This window comes from Aspergillus steynii (assembly GCF_002849105.1).
Source record: "Aspergillus steynii IBT 23096 chromosome Unknown P170scaffold_3, whole genome shotgun sequence".
NCBI classification, from domain to species: domain Eukaryota; kingdom Fungi; phylum Ascomycota; class Eurotiomycetes; order Eurotiales; family Aspergillaceae; genus Aspergillus; species Aspergillus steynii.
Window position 1 is genome coordinate 932,388 of NW_020194400.1, and position 12,986 is coordinate 945,373.

Consider the following 12,986-nt stretch of genomic DNA (forward strand, 5'->3'; position numbering starts at 1 on the left):
AAAGATCATTGCATTTCTTCATCTTCGTATTCTTCTTTATGCTAATTTAATTTTTTACATCTCCGAAGCCAAATCGCTCTAGATCTGTATTTCTAGAAAGGAAAGGACTTTACTCCGCAATGTTGGCAAAAGCGAAGGTCGGGTTTCCAGGGACGGCATTTTCAGCCTGCAGGCCCTCTCTCTTCTCGCCGGTGCCCAGCACCTCACCGGTCTTGCCACCCTCATCGACGGCGATGATCTCGAGCTCCTTGCAGCCCGTCGTCCGCTTCAGACCGCCCCGCATCTCCTCGAGGGCGGCGAACTCGTCGAACGGCAGTTTCCGCGCGAAGACGGTATCCGGGGCCTCCTTACTCTGGACCAGGCGCTTCTTCAGGCCCTGGACGAAAGGCATGGCCTTCTTCATCTCACCCAGCTTGCCGACCTTGGCGTTCAGCTCCTTGTCGTTGATGGAGAGGCTGAGGGAGTCGAAGGCCTCGCGGACCAGGTCGATGTACTTCTCCTGCCACTCGGGGTACTTCTTCGCGGCGAAGATTGTGATCTTCTTGGGCTTGCGCGGGTCGAAGGAGCTGGCCTTACCCTTGGACAGCTTCTTGGTGAAGTTGGCCTCGGCGGAGGTGATGCCGGAGGAGGTGCTGCGGACATAGTTCGAGGCGGCCAGCAGTTCCGGGGAAGGCTCGGGGACTTCGGGGAAGCGAGCGAAGTGGATGGTCTCGGGCTGTTATGCAAGTCAGTCTTGTTCCGTTTTCTTTTTGCTCGAAATCAGAAATAATCGGTGCACTAACCTTCTTGAGGACCTCAAGCCACAGGTATTCGGCCCAGTGAGGAGCGATAGGAGCCATCAGGAGAGCCTGCAGCTCAATATAGCGGAGGATCATGTCACGGTGCATTCCGACACCTGCGGCGGCGGTGGCCTCACGGTAGACATCACGGACACCGGTCAAGTCATACAGGGAAGACTTCAGAGCAAGCTTGAAGTTCGTGCTGGGGTCACTGTTAGCAGACATTCGGGTTGACGTAGGTGGGTTTGTCATGTGTGGAAACTCACTCTTGGTAGTTCTTGATAGCTTCATGAACCAGGTTGTTCAGCTCGTTGTTGAAGAGCTTATCCCAGAAAAGATCCGCAGAGCCAGTACGCAGAGACTCGTCCTTGACAACTTCCTCAATCCATTCCTTGAGGGTGAAGAGACGCAGAATGTTACTGTTAGCAACGGTTTCCTCGAAGTTGGCGTCCTCAATACCGTCACCGGCATCGGCAAAGGCAATGCGGGTGGCATCGGCACCGAACTTCTCGACAGAGTCCTTGAGAGTCAGGAAGTTACCCGTGCTCTTACTCATCTTGTCACCGTTGAGAAGCAAGTGTCCGTTGGCACGGACGCCACGAGGCCAGTACTCGGACGGGAAGAGAGCCACATGAATGTAAAGGAAGAAGGTCAGGTGGTTTTGGATAAGATCCTTTCCGGAAACTCTGACATCCAGAGGGTACCAGTACTCAAACTCTCTCCGCAACTGCTGCAGCGCCTCCTTGCTGATACCGCTCTTCGACACCAGCTCGTCGCTGAGCTCGCGTCGGGTGAAGACGTAGTCCCAGACTTCGTCGGTCATCTGCTCGGCCTTGACATTCAGAGACCCGGTGGTCTTACCGTAGCGATCACCGTGCAGAAGATGGGCAATGGTGTAGTAGGCCATGTAGACGGTACTGTCACTCAGACTCTCCACCAGGAACTGAGGGTCCCATGGCAGCTTAGATCCGAGACCATACGTTCTCGCGCAAGCCCAGCGGTTGAGCCAGTCAAGGTTCTTCTCGAAACCGTTCTTAGTCTCATTCGAGTAGGTGTTGAGAGTGTTCACGACGTGGCTCAAAGTGTCCTTCTGCCACTTAGCATCGTTCTCGCCGTAGTTCAAGAACCACTGGCCAAGGTAGGCAACGACGCAGTCATCCCCACTTCGGCTAACAACCTTACCCATGGGGTCGGCGAAGGCGAAAGCATCTCCACTGTCGTAGAGAGACTTGCGGATCTTATCCTTGACGGCGCTCACAGGCTCGCCCTTGAACTCGCCCACAAGCATAGTGCCCTTGTAGAATGCTTCACCATAAGCCAATTCCTTGGCCTGGGCGAGCTGGTTGACGTCTTTGGGAGAGTTGATCTTGAGCTGTTTAACCAGAGCAGGAGCAGTAAGGTTTCCGTATGTCGGGGTATCAATAAGAGGGTGGATTTCCAGCTCAGCCCACTCCTTTTGGATTCCATAGTACTCGGACTTCTTCGCAAGATCGAGCAAGGTAGCATAGTCGTCAGGGCTGTCAGAGGGCACAGAGGTAACAACGCCGGTACCCTTGCTGGCGGAAACGCCATCCATCGGCAGGATGCGCACACCCTCAGTGTGGAATGACAGCGGGGCGTTGACAAGGGTGCCAACGAAGGCAGATCCAGGGGCCTCAAGGACCAAAGGCAGCTCATCCTGAGTCTTGGGGAAGTGCTCGCTGTCGAAGAAGATGCCCTGGAAGGCCATGTTCCAAGCGGCTCTCTTAGTAGCAACAAAGTACTCCTTCTCCTTCACCTTGAAGATACCGTATTCGATCTTAGGGCCAAGGAAGCAGCAAGTCTGTCCGTACATGGTCTCGGGACGCAGAGTAGCAGGGACGAAATAGACACTAGCGTCGTCCTCAATCTTACCCTTAACGAGCTCAGCCACCTTGGGCGCCCATTCCTTGACCTTCAGCTTCATAGCCGTGTACTCCTGAGGCCCGATTCCTTCACCCTCGGTTCGGTCGTGGTCCATGCAAGGCTGTCCATCCTTGGGGGAGTAGACGGTGTAACGGTTGCCGTACTGAATCTTGCCGAGTTCGTGAAGACGGTTCATCTGCCAGCGCACAAAGGCATCGTAGTACGGGTTCGCATCGGTGGTAACAAACTGTCTACGCCAGTCGACTCTGGCGCCCATGCTGTCGAGATCACGAATGGCAAGCGGAGGGAAGTGCTGGAGCCAGTGGTCGGCGTTGGCGAACTTGTGGATCTCTTCCAGAGGAAGACCGATGGCCAACATGATCTGGAACTGGTACTTCATCTTCACGGTCTTGGCGGCGGCCTTGCTCTTCTTGCCGGAAAACTTCTCCTGCTGCTCGGCCTTGACCTCCTGGGTAGGAGCGGCTTGAGTTTCCTCCTCACCCTCCTCCTTGTATCCTTCGAAGTTCTGTCCGAATTTCTTGACTTCGTCGGCGAGCTTGTCGGCGCAGGCCTTGATGGGCATACCGGTGCAGTGGAATCCGAGAGGGAAAAGAGCGCGCTTGCCCTCCATACGGGCCACAGCGGTCATGAATTCGACCTTACTGGCGGTAAAACTGTGACCGGCGTGCAGAGTTCCGTTCATGTACGGGTAGGCCATGGTTCCGAAAAACTTGGGGTGCTTCTCACGGAGTTCCGCAGCGGTCATGGATCCCGCAGGAACCTCCGACAGAGAGGGAGCGTCGACCTCGAAAACCTTGCCCTCCTTCCATTGCGCCTGATACTTCTTCTCGATGGCGATGAGGCTGTCACGCTTCTCGGTCTGTCATAATCATCCACCCATTAGTACTCTGAACACGGCGCAAAGGTTCTCTGGGGGAAGAGGAGGGGTAAACTGCAGAACATTTTCGAGTTTGAGGGTGTTTTTGGAGCTGTTGCTCGGATCGAGCACAGCTGCGGATGCGGCAGCGGCAGCCATAGCTCCCGTTAATTAGTCTGCTGGGTTGCAAACCGAAAATAGAGAGCCGTAAAGGCGGAGATGGAGGGGAAAGAGAGGGATATCAATCGCGGGGTCGGGCTTTATCGACTTTGGACGAAAGATTATGTGGGAGTCACCCTCGCTCACCGCCTGCCTGCTTTGCCGTCCGCCGGTCGGGGTCACGTGCCCAGTATCGGAGTCGTTTTCTTTCCGCCGACAAATCCCCAAAAGATCGAGATGCGGTCCACGTCTTAAGACATCAATTTCACCCAATTGTCCTTTGGCCGCCACTCTCCGCCATCCCTTCTCGATTCACCCATCCTTTATCTATCTCATTTGGCAAGGAATCAGAGCGTGTGCGCTCTAAACCGTCACCATGGTGAACATGATCAAGCGGATGCGAAAGCTGCAAGCTGTATGTTGCACCCTTCTCCTAATTAAAAAAGGCGTAATGAAGTATAATTACTAACAATTTGGATTCTACAGAAGGTAAAGATTCTCCGAAATTCCCACAGTCCCGTCTAAAGGGCTCCGGTGTCCAAACTGCGAATATGGAACCTATTCCTCCATACAAACTTCTAAAATCGAATCGTCCAAGGGCGATCACCGAGAGCGATATAGACCCAACATACTAATTCCTGATAAACCATAACAGCTCGTCAATATCCGCGTTGGTACCGGCGCCGCCACTTTCCCGTCAGCTTCATCCGCAACCAAAGAATTCCCCGCCATCACCCGTCTTCACCTCACATACGCCCGCAAGATCTACGGCGGACACCAAGGTGCACGACATTTCTGGCGCAACTGCCTGCCTCGGCTGAAGTTCCACAACCCGGCGATCCCGATGACCGTGAGACCGACCGACGAGCAAGACGGACCGGCCGCCTTGACGATATACTTCGCCGAACAGGCCAGCAATGCCGCGTCATTGACGGCGTCCCAGATCGACGACAAGCACGCCCCTAAGCCTTCGGAGACGGAAAAGTCGGCAGTCCTGGACCTCAAGAACCTCGACTACCAGCAAATCTGGAACAAGGTCAAGATGGTGACCGGGGCGCAGGAGATCGCCGCGACTACGGAGGAAGAGGCCGAATTGCGGAAGTTTGAGCAGTGGAAGCAACAGTCGGAGAAGGACCGCGTGAGGATGGCCGCCCTTCGACAGGCGAAGAAGGACCAAGAGCGCATGCTCTTAGAAGCTCGGGGAGAGGTTGAGAAGCTGAGGGAGCTGTAAAGGCTCTGCGCTTGACTTTTGTGCTTGTTAAATGCCTCTTTGGAGGGATGGAATTGGGTTTGTGGAAAATTCACATGGAAATGGCCCATTGTAGCATAGCCCTTTGTTTTGATGTCGATTTTCTTTTTTGCTGTACTTCGATCATATAGTTCTAGGGATCATCTTTTTTGTGGATTATAATGGATTTAAGCTGACATCTGGACATCGCTTTCGTTGATTCATAGCTATTGAGGTATTCGACTCATTATTGTACTCGACGCCGCCCACTACTGAGCATTATATGATCGCTAGGTATTATCAAAAAATATGCAATGGAGTATTCATTTATACATCCAGACATGTCGAAAGAAAGATCACAGCCAACGCTTGCACCTACTCCTGAATACATCGGATTTAATTTCCGTGCTTGAATGAATCAAGATCAAGCAGAACCACCAATTCTTCATCTCCTCCTTTTATCCCAAACAGGCAACCGAACTCCTAAGAAGCCATGCAGTGCACAAAACTTTACCAATTCAGGAATGGTCGGGCGTATAACTGGTTTCACCCAGCATAGTCTGTCCCGCCGATACCGTCGGCGTTGCTGTCTGTGTTTGACTGGGCCCTTGCTGGTTCGATGCGGACGGGTTAGGCGGTGCTCTCCCCGCAGCTGCCGCCTGGAGTCTCTGGTCCAAGGCCTTGAGGGCTAAGGCGCGTCTCCTCTCGGCTTCCTCCCGCTTTGCCAGTCCCCTCGCGCCGCCTCTCTGGTTGTTCAGCAAACTTGGGAGACCGGCCTCTCCTCTCGCGAGAACTTGCTGGTTGCCCGACGCAATGTCTTCCTCCGAAAATGGTGTGCAAATTTTCAACGTGACGAGCAGAATGTAAACCTGGTCGGAAACAAATGCAATCGGGGGCTGGATGACGTCTGGGAAGAGACAGGCGAACGCAAAAGTCTCGCTTGCATCACCCTTGATGCCCAATCCATCTGTGCTCGTGCCGGTGAGGTCTGGCTGTCGTTTAAGAAATCGTAGATAGGACCAGCTGGTCAACAATCCAACCCAAGAGAGGATGGCTGCCACGTGCGTGCCGAATAATACTCCACTAAGAGTGTTCAGAAACAAGAAGAGGGCTGGGAAATGCTTTACCCGCATCTTCACCAGACCCTTGAAGAGAGTGACCGTATGTTCAGGCACGAGCTGCTTGAAGGCGACGAGGAAAGAGGCTTGGATCGATATCCCGCCGCAGATCTGAGTTACACTGTTACAACACAACGTTAGGAACGAGAGCGCAACAAGTCAGGCTTTTCGCATCGGAGAGATCAGCGTACCTGCCGGTCGGGTTCCCTCTGACAGCAGCCCAGATCAGATATAAAGGAACGATGACCACATTTGGGACTACCGCGATGGTGAGGATGAATTTCGCAAACTCCCGAGAGCTCCATGCGCGCTCCAAGTACTTTCCGCCGTAGAAGAGAGTGGCCCCGTTCAGAAGCACCGTGAAGATGTTCTGCTCCACGAAGGTCGCCGTCAAAAGGGTCCACGGATAGAAGATGACCAGCGAGGGCACTAGGGTCAGGTAGGGTATGATGGGGGTGACCGAGGGGGTACCGCCGGTGGTGTCAATCTGTCGCCATCTGGCAATGTTGTACAACAAGGATAGGGTGAGCAGGCTGATCAGACAGACGCGGGTCGCGGGCGGGATATTGACTCGAAGGGCCATGTTGAGTGAGAAGGGGTCATGCGGCTGCCGAGACGAAACGCAGACCGCAGACGATAAAAACCCGGCCGGAGGGGTGTTGGTGGAGGAGAAAAGGGTCTTAAATGGTGTTGGGTTCAGCCTGGCGGGATGGAGAGTTTTGGGTTTGGGTTGGTCACGGATCGCCTCGATGTGATTGGGCCGCCCCACAAAGACATCGCATGCTTTTTTTTTTTTTTTTTTTTTTTTTTTGCCTGCTGCCGCCCTGCTGTAGGGCCGAGGATTACTCTGTGCCACCTGGGAGGCCTAGCAGTATACCTAAGTACCTTCGGTCGTATGTCCCCGATGGGTACGCTGCGTAAACATTCTCCGTAGTCCGTCCACCGCAGTAGTCGTGGTGCCTGAGGAATGATCCCTGTCCATGACCCCCATCGGCAGTCTACGAATTCATTTTCTGCTCTCCACCTGGGATTAGTAAGTGCGTCTGCCACGATTCCTTCCGCAGAATAGATACATACGGAGTACATCAGCCGGGGTCGGTGGCTAGATTGGCATCGTCAGCGTCTAGGGGATCGAATGGGTTAAGTAATTAAATGTATACTCCGCACAGAATCCGTGGGATATGCCGGGATTTGAGGGTGGCATTACACCGTACAGTGCAGCCCACGCCACGGAGATGGAGTCCACGCACACCATCCTCGGATCCAGGACGAGCAGCACCATAACTGCTCGCCGGGTGATTGGCGAATGACCCTCCAGACGAACGGAAACCCAGATTCGACGTCACCTGACCAGGCACGCTAGGCCCGTTCTGGGGACGCCCCAGGCAGACCCGCCGGCGCTAGGCCCATCGCGACCAAGCGCGCAAGCCGATCCTCAGGCCGTCAGAACCGCACAAGGGGCCCGGTGGATTTCCCAACTGCACGCTAGTCCCATGGGCCAGACGCCACAACGAGTCAAGCCCGAAAAAAAAAGTCCCAGGCCCAGAGTCAAAAGTCAAATCTGAACTGGCCCGTCTGAAACAGCGTCCCAGAGCCGCCTGGAGAAATTCCAGCTTTCCCCTCTGGGTTTGGTAACTTGCCTTTGGCGCTGCTCGGCCTTTCTGCTCGCTGCTCTGGTGCTCTGTTCACGACTCGACCCTCGACTCGCCCCGACTCGACTCCCGGGACCTTGCGCACCTTGACCTGCGCACCTTGACCTGGAACGGTTATTGGAAGTGACTTGACTCGACTGGACGGACGGTTCATCACCTGCGATCTCTCCACCACCGTTAGCTAACTCTAACCTGCGCGCTTCGATCCGTGACTTCTTCTTCTCTTCCCTTCTCAGTTCCTCTCTCGCTCTCTCGGTCCCTCCTCTCTCTCTCCCTCCCCTCCTCTCGGCTTCCCTTCTTCGTCCTTCCCACCCACCCCCAAGAACCTGCTGCAGCTCCGACTCTTGCAGTTCGCTAGCGGGTCTGCTATCTCAAACCACACGTTGGTGCTCGATTTCGTCCCGTTCCGACATTCGTCGACTCCTTCCCTCTGCTCTCTGCTCGCTCCAACCTTGGGATTTCTCGGTTACCACCATCTGGTCCCTTCGGAGCCCGTCGACTCTTCTCAAAAGGCCCCAGCTGCCAATAGGATGTGCCGCAGTCCCCTGCCCTTTTTTTGATGATCTTTCTATCAACCTAGTCCCGCTAGCCCGTCATTCTTCTTCCCTCGTCATTTCTTCCCTTCAACTTATTATTGTCACTTCACTCCCTCCCTTGCCACGGCCTTGGCTGCGTCTTCGCCGGTCGTTCCTCTTCTTTTCCCACCAAACTTCCACCTTCTCGATTCTCGGTCCTTTTGCTCGGGAACCCGTTCCAACACCGCGTCCCCGTTGTCTCCAATCGGTTAACCCACCCGTTTTTCAAATCTCCGCATCTTCGAGGCTTCACCTTGCCCACCGTTGTTTTTCACCAACCAGCCCGGCGGAGAAATCTTTCATCATTGGCATGCTAGCGGATCCTCCACCTTACTAGCTGTCATACATGTAACAATGGCACGCCCTGATCTCACGTCGCATCACGTCAACTACTTAATATGGAGGTATGTCCAAAACCACTGCAGATTCTCGTTCGGAACCGTTTGTCACCCGGTCCTTGCCTTTCTCCCTCACTTGATGCCTTTTCTTCTCTTTCTTTCTGTCGTGACACGTAATCGCTGACAGATGCTTTAGGTATCTTCAAGAGTCGGGTTAGTCTTTTTTTTTTTTTTTTTTTTGTTTTTCAACTCTCGACATTTCTCCATTATTTCGTCTTTCATCCTAACTTATCTTCTAACCTAATCGCATAGGTCATGGCGAAGCGGCTGTGACCCTGCAGCGCGCATGGAATCGTGATCCGCAAAGTTTGCCTTTTGCTCCTTACATTAGAACTCATGCGCTGGTGTCGCTGGTCCAGAAGGGGCTACAGTATTACGAATTAGAGCAGTCTCTGGATAAGGTACGTTCCGCGTCGACTTTGTAGCCTCGTCATTCTCTCACTTCCTTTCCCCCGCCCCCCTTTCTTTTGAACGGGCGGGTGTCCATTTTTTAATTTCTAGCGATCCTAACGAAAACCGCAGGAAGGGAATCCCGTTCCAATCTCAGCATCAAATTATTTTTTCGGCCCAGCACCGCTGGAGCCGGAGATCCCTAAAAACCCAGGTGGCCCGGGAAACGCAGTTGTTGGCGGCACGGACCAGGCGCCTGTCTCGCCTACAACAAGCAAAGTCCCTCGAGACAGCGCCGTGATCAACGGTCATCTGACTGCCGAGACTGCCGCGCCCGCAGTCGCCCCTGTTAAGAAATCCCGCAAGAGCGATCGTGGGGAAACCAATGGCGATGAAATGCCCATGGATGTTGACTCGAATGGGGTTACCCACGAGAATAATAATACTAAATCGCAGGTTGCTGACGAGTCGCCGGCCGTGGCCGACCCGGTGGTGGATGGCGACGGCGACGTGAACATGGGCAGCCGACCGGAGTCGCAAGACCAGGAACCAGCCGCGCCAACCTTGACGTTGACCACCGGACACAGCGTTGGCGTCCAGATCACCCCCGCCAAGGCCGCCGACCTTAGCCCCGACACCGCCGTTCTGGATGTGGCTGGTGAGGACCACGTGACCCGGGCGCTGTGGCGCCCCGGCGATCCGACCGTCGTCGTTGCCGCCGGTGACTCGTTCTGTAGCCTATGGAAGATGTCCTCGACCGCCGCACCGGTTCAGGAGAAACTGGTCGAGAGCAAAGGTGACAACACCTGCGTTTCGGCGGTCGCCTGGGACCCCATGGGCCAGAAATTGGCCGTGGCCACCTACAACGATATGAGAGGGTCCATCACCATGTACGATGTGGCCGGGAACGCCGTTGATCTCTTACCCGAAGTCCCTCGCATGATTACTGGGCTTCACTGGGCGGAAAGTGGCTCCCATTTGATCGTTGTGGCGTCCGACAGCAAAGTCTCCGAGCTGGCTCTCTGGGATGATTCGCTGCGACCGGATGAGTTCCCTTCTCCGCAGGTAATCGAGGGATCGGTGTATGACCTCAGCTGGTTGGGCCGTACCCAGGCCTATGCGTGCGGGAATGGAGTCGTTTACCAGTGTGACGTTGACTCTAGCATAAGAATTGCCAAGACATACTCGTCTGGCGGCCCCAACCGACCCTGGACCTTCGTTAGTTGCACAACCGCCGGCTCCTCATCCGTGGCCGTGGCCGCTTCATCCTCCGACGCAGCATTCTGGATTCCAACACACGACCTGCACCTCGACCAGGCACATGATGGCGACATCACGTCGATCGAGCTTAAACCCAACGCGTCCGACCCGTCACAACAAAACCAGCCGTTGGTCCTTGCATCGTCCTCCACGGACGACACCGTCAAAATATGGCATATTGATTTGGAGTCAAAACAATTTGAGTGTGTCCATCGGCTGTTCTTAGGCGCCAGCTCCCCCGCTCTTGCCGGCGGTTTCTCCCCTGATGGATACGCTCTAGCCGCTGCCAGCAAAGATCAACTGTTTATCTGGAACGCTCAGCGTGGTGGTACTGCTTTAGCAACGTGGACGGTTCCAGGCTCCCAGGAAACTAAGAAGGAAGATGACCATAGTCCAATTACAAATGGTCACAATGGAAATGCAGAGTCGGTTCCTGATCGTTCCCTTGCGTGGGACACGGATAGTAAACGGCTCGCGTTTGGTTTTGGCAAACAGGTACATCTCGTCCGTCTTGCTCGATCGCTCTTTTATACTGACTAGTCCTACAGATGGCAATCATCAATCTCCAGCGCTGATTTACCCGCATCCGGACCTGGAAGGATCCAGTTTGGTGCTGACGAATCTCTCATTGCATCCTCCTGTATTATAATATTGCCATATGCGAAAAACTCCCTGGCACCGCGCCTTCAGAGCCGGCGGCCCAACAACTTACGCACCCGACGCTCGATGTCTCGGGAGAGCCCGTCGCCCCTTCCCTCATCTGCTATGGGTTTCCAGCCTGCAACCAAGCGACATTGGGAATCACGCGCGGAATTGCCATACATTGAATAACAGCCAAGGAGACCGCATAAGCTTACAAACTTACTTTCCTCTTCTTCTACAACGCTTATTTACACTTCTACTTCGGTAAATGTTTTGGTTAGACGATACACAACGGCGCAGACAATTGGGATCATGGTCGAAAAGTGGCGGCTGGCGAACAATGTGGGTTACGGTGGACATACTGCTTTTTGTTTCTTTTTCTTTTTCTCCCTTTTCATAATAATTTCGATACCTTCACCGATTTTTCGAACTGCTTGTGAAATGTATCATTATCTTCTTTCTTTCTTTTCTTTTTTTTACTCGGCATGGTCGCCGGATGCCAGAGAGCCCGTATTCATCTTCAACGCAATGCCGGAGCCCCAGCAAGTCGTTGGGGCGGAATCCTGTTCCTGCAAGGGCCGATGGGCGTCGTTACAGTCTTGACCACTGGACCAGTCTTAGTCTTCAAATGCGACAACCTCTACATCACTTCGACAGATGTCCTGGCGGTACTGGTGACTTTCCCTTATCAGCTTCCGGTGGGATGTTTCGTCTCTCTTCCCTTCTCAATCTTCGCTCTCGTTCTCGGTTACGGATGCCTTCTTGGGCATCTTCCCACCCGCGCATCCATGCGGTTATCCCCTCTAGCAGCGTTTCTGTGTTACTTTCAATAGGGTCGTCTGTCTTACGTTTCATCCACCTCCTCTGGCTGGATCTCTTGACAGCGGCCTGATCATGCTGTCTTTGCCACCCATCGATCCAGCTCTCGAATCCGCGAACAGTGCCATCCAGGGCTTCCCGCTCTGCCGATCCTTCTCTGATGTCTGCGTTTCTGCAAGGGGTGACAGGTATCGACGTATTAGCCCCGACGTATACCAAGTGAACTTCTCTACCCGTCAACTCACAACTCATCAATTTCTTCTTCCAGATCAGATATCCTCCGTGCCAGCCGTTTGCATTCACTGGTGAACTGATCATATATATGTGAAGATTCGCTCCGACGCTGGCAGAATTCTGCACCAAGCGCAGTTACCTCGCTAAGCACGGCCGAGAGCTGGGCTTGCGAAAGTTCATTGGCGGAACGAACAGGATCCGTTGCAGGAGTTTCCGGGGGACTCCCCGGAGGCTGTTTCGTAGCATCTGACTGGGGACTTGAAGGGCGACACTTGGCGACCTCTTGCGTTAATCGAGGGCGAGGATCAAGTAGCGATTCGATCGAGTCGAGGTGTTGGTGAAGCGTCGTGGAGTCGTCACTTGATATCTGGGTATTCTGCGATACTAGATGAGCCAGGCCAGCGATCCGTTCTGATAATGGCAGTGCATCATTTCTCAAGTCGGCGACATGAGCACTGGTATCGACGTCACAGGTTTGGCTGGCGATGGATTCCGGGGGCGAGAGTTGGTCCAACTGGGGTGGATATGGCGAGTGCTCCATCTTTGAACCGACAACTTTCTACTAACAGCTTCCCAATATGTCCTGTTCCTCCTTGTTTTGAAGAAATCGTATGAATGTATATATAAAAGATACAAAAGCCAAAAAAGGCAAATTAAGCGCAGAGGATGGATGGTATTGTACGACGGCCAGACGCACGCGATGCAAGGGGTTTAATTCCGAGATGCCCCTGGTCGTAATCCGCAGGTCGATGGATGCCGGAAGTCAATACGAGCCAAAGCGGGGGGCAGGAGGGTATTTCTGCAGCATCGGAGAAAGAGAGAGAGAGAGAGAGAGAGAGAGAGGAAAAAGAAAAAAGAAAGACGGTCAGGCGGCGCTGGATGACATCGGGACTACACCGCATCGGTGCAGAATTGCCAATTCGGCCGCCGATTTGGTTGTCGGCAAGAGACAGTCAGCAGCAGGATGCGAC

General features: G+C 53.9%; 5 protein-coding genes across 5 annotated transcripts; 2 read left to right on the top strand and 3 right to left on the bottom strand.

Moving 5' to 3' along the window:
* Positions 1-10: 10 nt before the first annotated feature.
* Positions 11-3,786, bottom strand: P170DRAFT_508419 (leucine--tRNA ligase CDC60). Its single transcript, XM_024854571.1, has 4 exons — positions 3,625-3,786; positions 1,046-3,543; positions 783-981; positions 11-715 (listed from the first exon to the last, which is right to left on the bottom strand). Exons 1-4 carry the CDS (start codon positions 3,697-3,699, stop codon positions 110-112), a joined length of 3,378 nt encoding a protein of 1,125 aa, XP_024705504.1. The 5' UTR covers positions 3,700-3,786; the 3' UTR covers positions 11-109.
* A 158-nt stretch (positions 3,787-3,944) lies between these two features.
* On the top strand, positions 3,945-5,125 carry P170DRAFT_435402 (mitochondrial 54S ribosomal protein mL61). The gene is made up of 2 exons (XM_024848927.1): positions 3,945-4,114; positions 4,355-5,125. Exons 1-2 carry the CDS (start codon positions 4,076-4,078, stop codon positions 4,928-4,930), a joined length of 615 nt encoding a protein of 204 aa, XP_024705505.1. The 5' UTR covers positions 3,945-4,075; the 3' UTR covers positions 4,931-5,125.
* A 4-nt stretch (positions 5,126-5,129) lies between these two features.
* P170DRAFT_463468 (rhomboid family protein) lies at positions 5,130-6,738 on the bottom strand. Its single transcript, XM_024852171.1, has 2 exons — positions 6,237-6,738; positions 5,130-6,166 (listed from the first exon to the last, which is right to left on the bottom strand). The coding sequence occupies exons 1-2, from the start codon at positions 6,626-6,628 to the stop codon at positions 5,446-5,448; spliced, it is 1,113 nt and encodes a 370-aa protein (XP_024705506.1). The 5' UTR covers positions 6,629-6,738; the 3' UTR covers positions 5,130-5,445.
* Positions 6,739-8,626: 1,888 nt separating this feature from the next.
* On the top strand, positions 8,627-10,895 carry P170DRAFT_473778 (WD40 repeat-like protein; the record flags this gene model as incomplete). Its single annotated transcript, XM_024853079.1, has 5 exons — positions 8,627-8,676; positions 8,807-8,823; positions 8,923-9,071; positions 9,193-10,815; positions 10,869-10,895. The coding sequence occupies 5 exons, from the start codon at positions 8,627-8,629 to the stop codon at positions 10,893-10,895; spliced, it is 1,866 nt and encodes a 621-aa protein (XP_024705507.1).
* A 486-nt stretch (positions 10,896-11,381) lies between these two features.
* On the bottom strand, positions 11,382-12,905 carry P170DRAFT_508423 (uncharacterized protein). Its single transcript, XM_024854572.1, has 2 exons — positions 12,027-12,905; positions 11,382-11,953 (listed from the first exon to the last, which is right to left on the bottom strand). Exons 1-2 carry the CDS (start codon positions 12,554-12,556, stop codon positions 11,608-11,610), a joined length of 876 nt encoding a protein of 291 aa, XP_024705508.1. The 5' UTR covers positions 12,557-12,905; the 3' UTR covers positions 11,382-11,607.
* Positions 12,906-12,986: the final 81 nt, after the last annotated feature.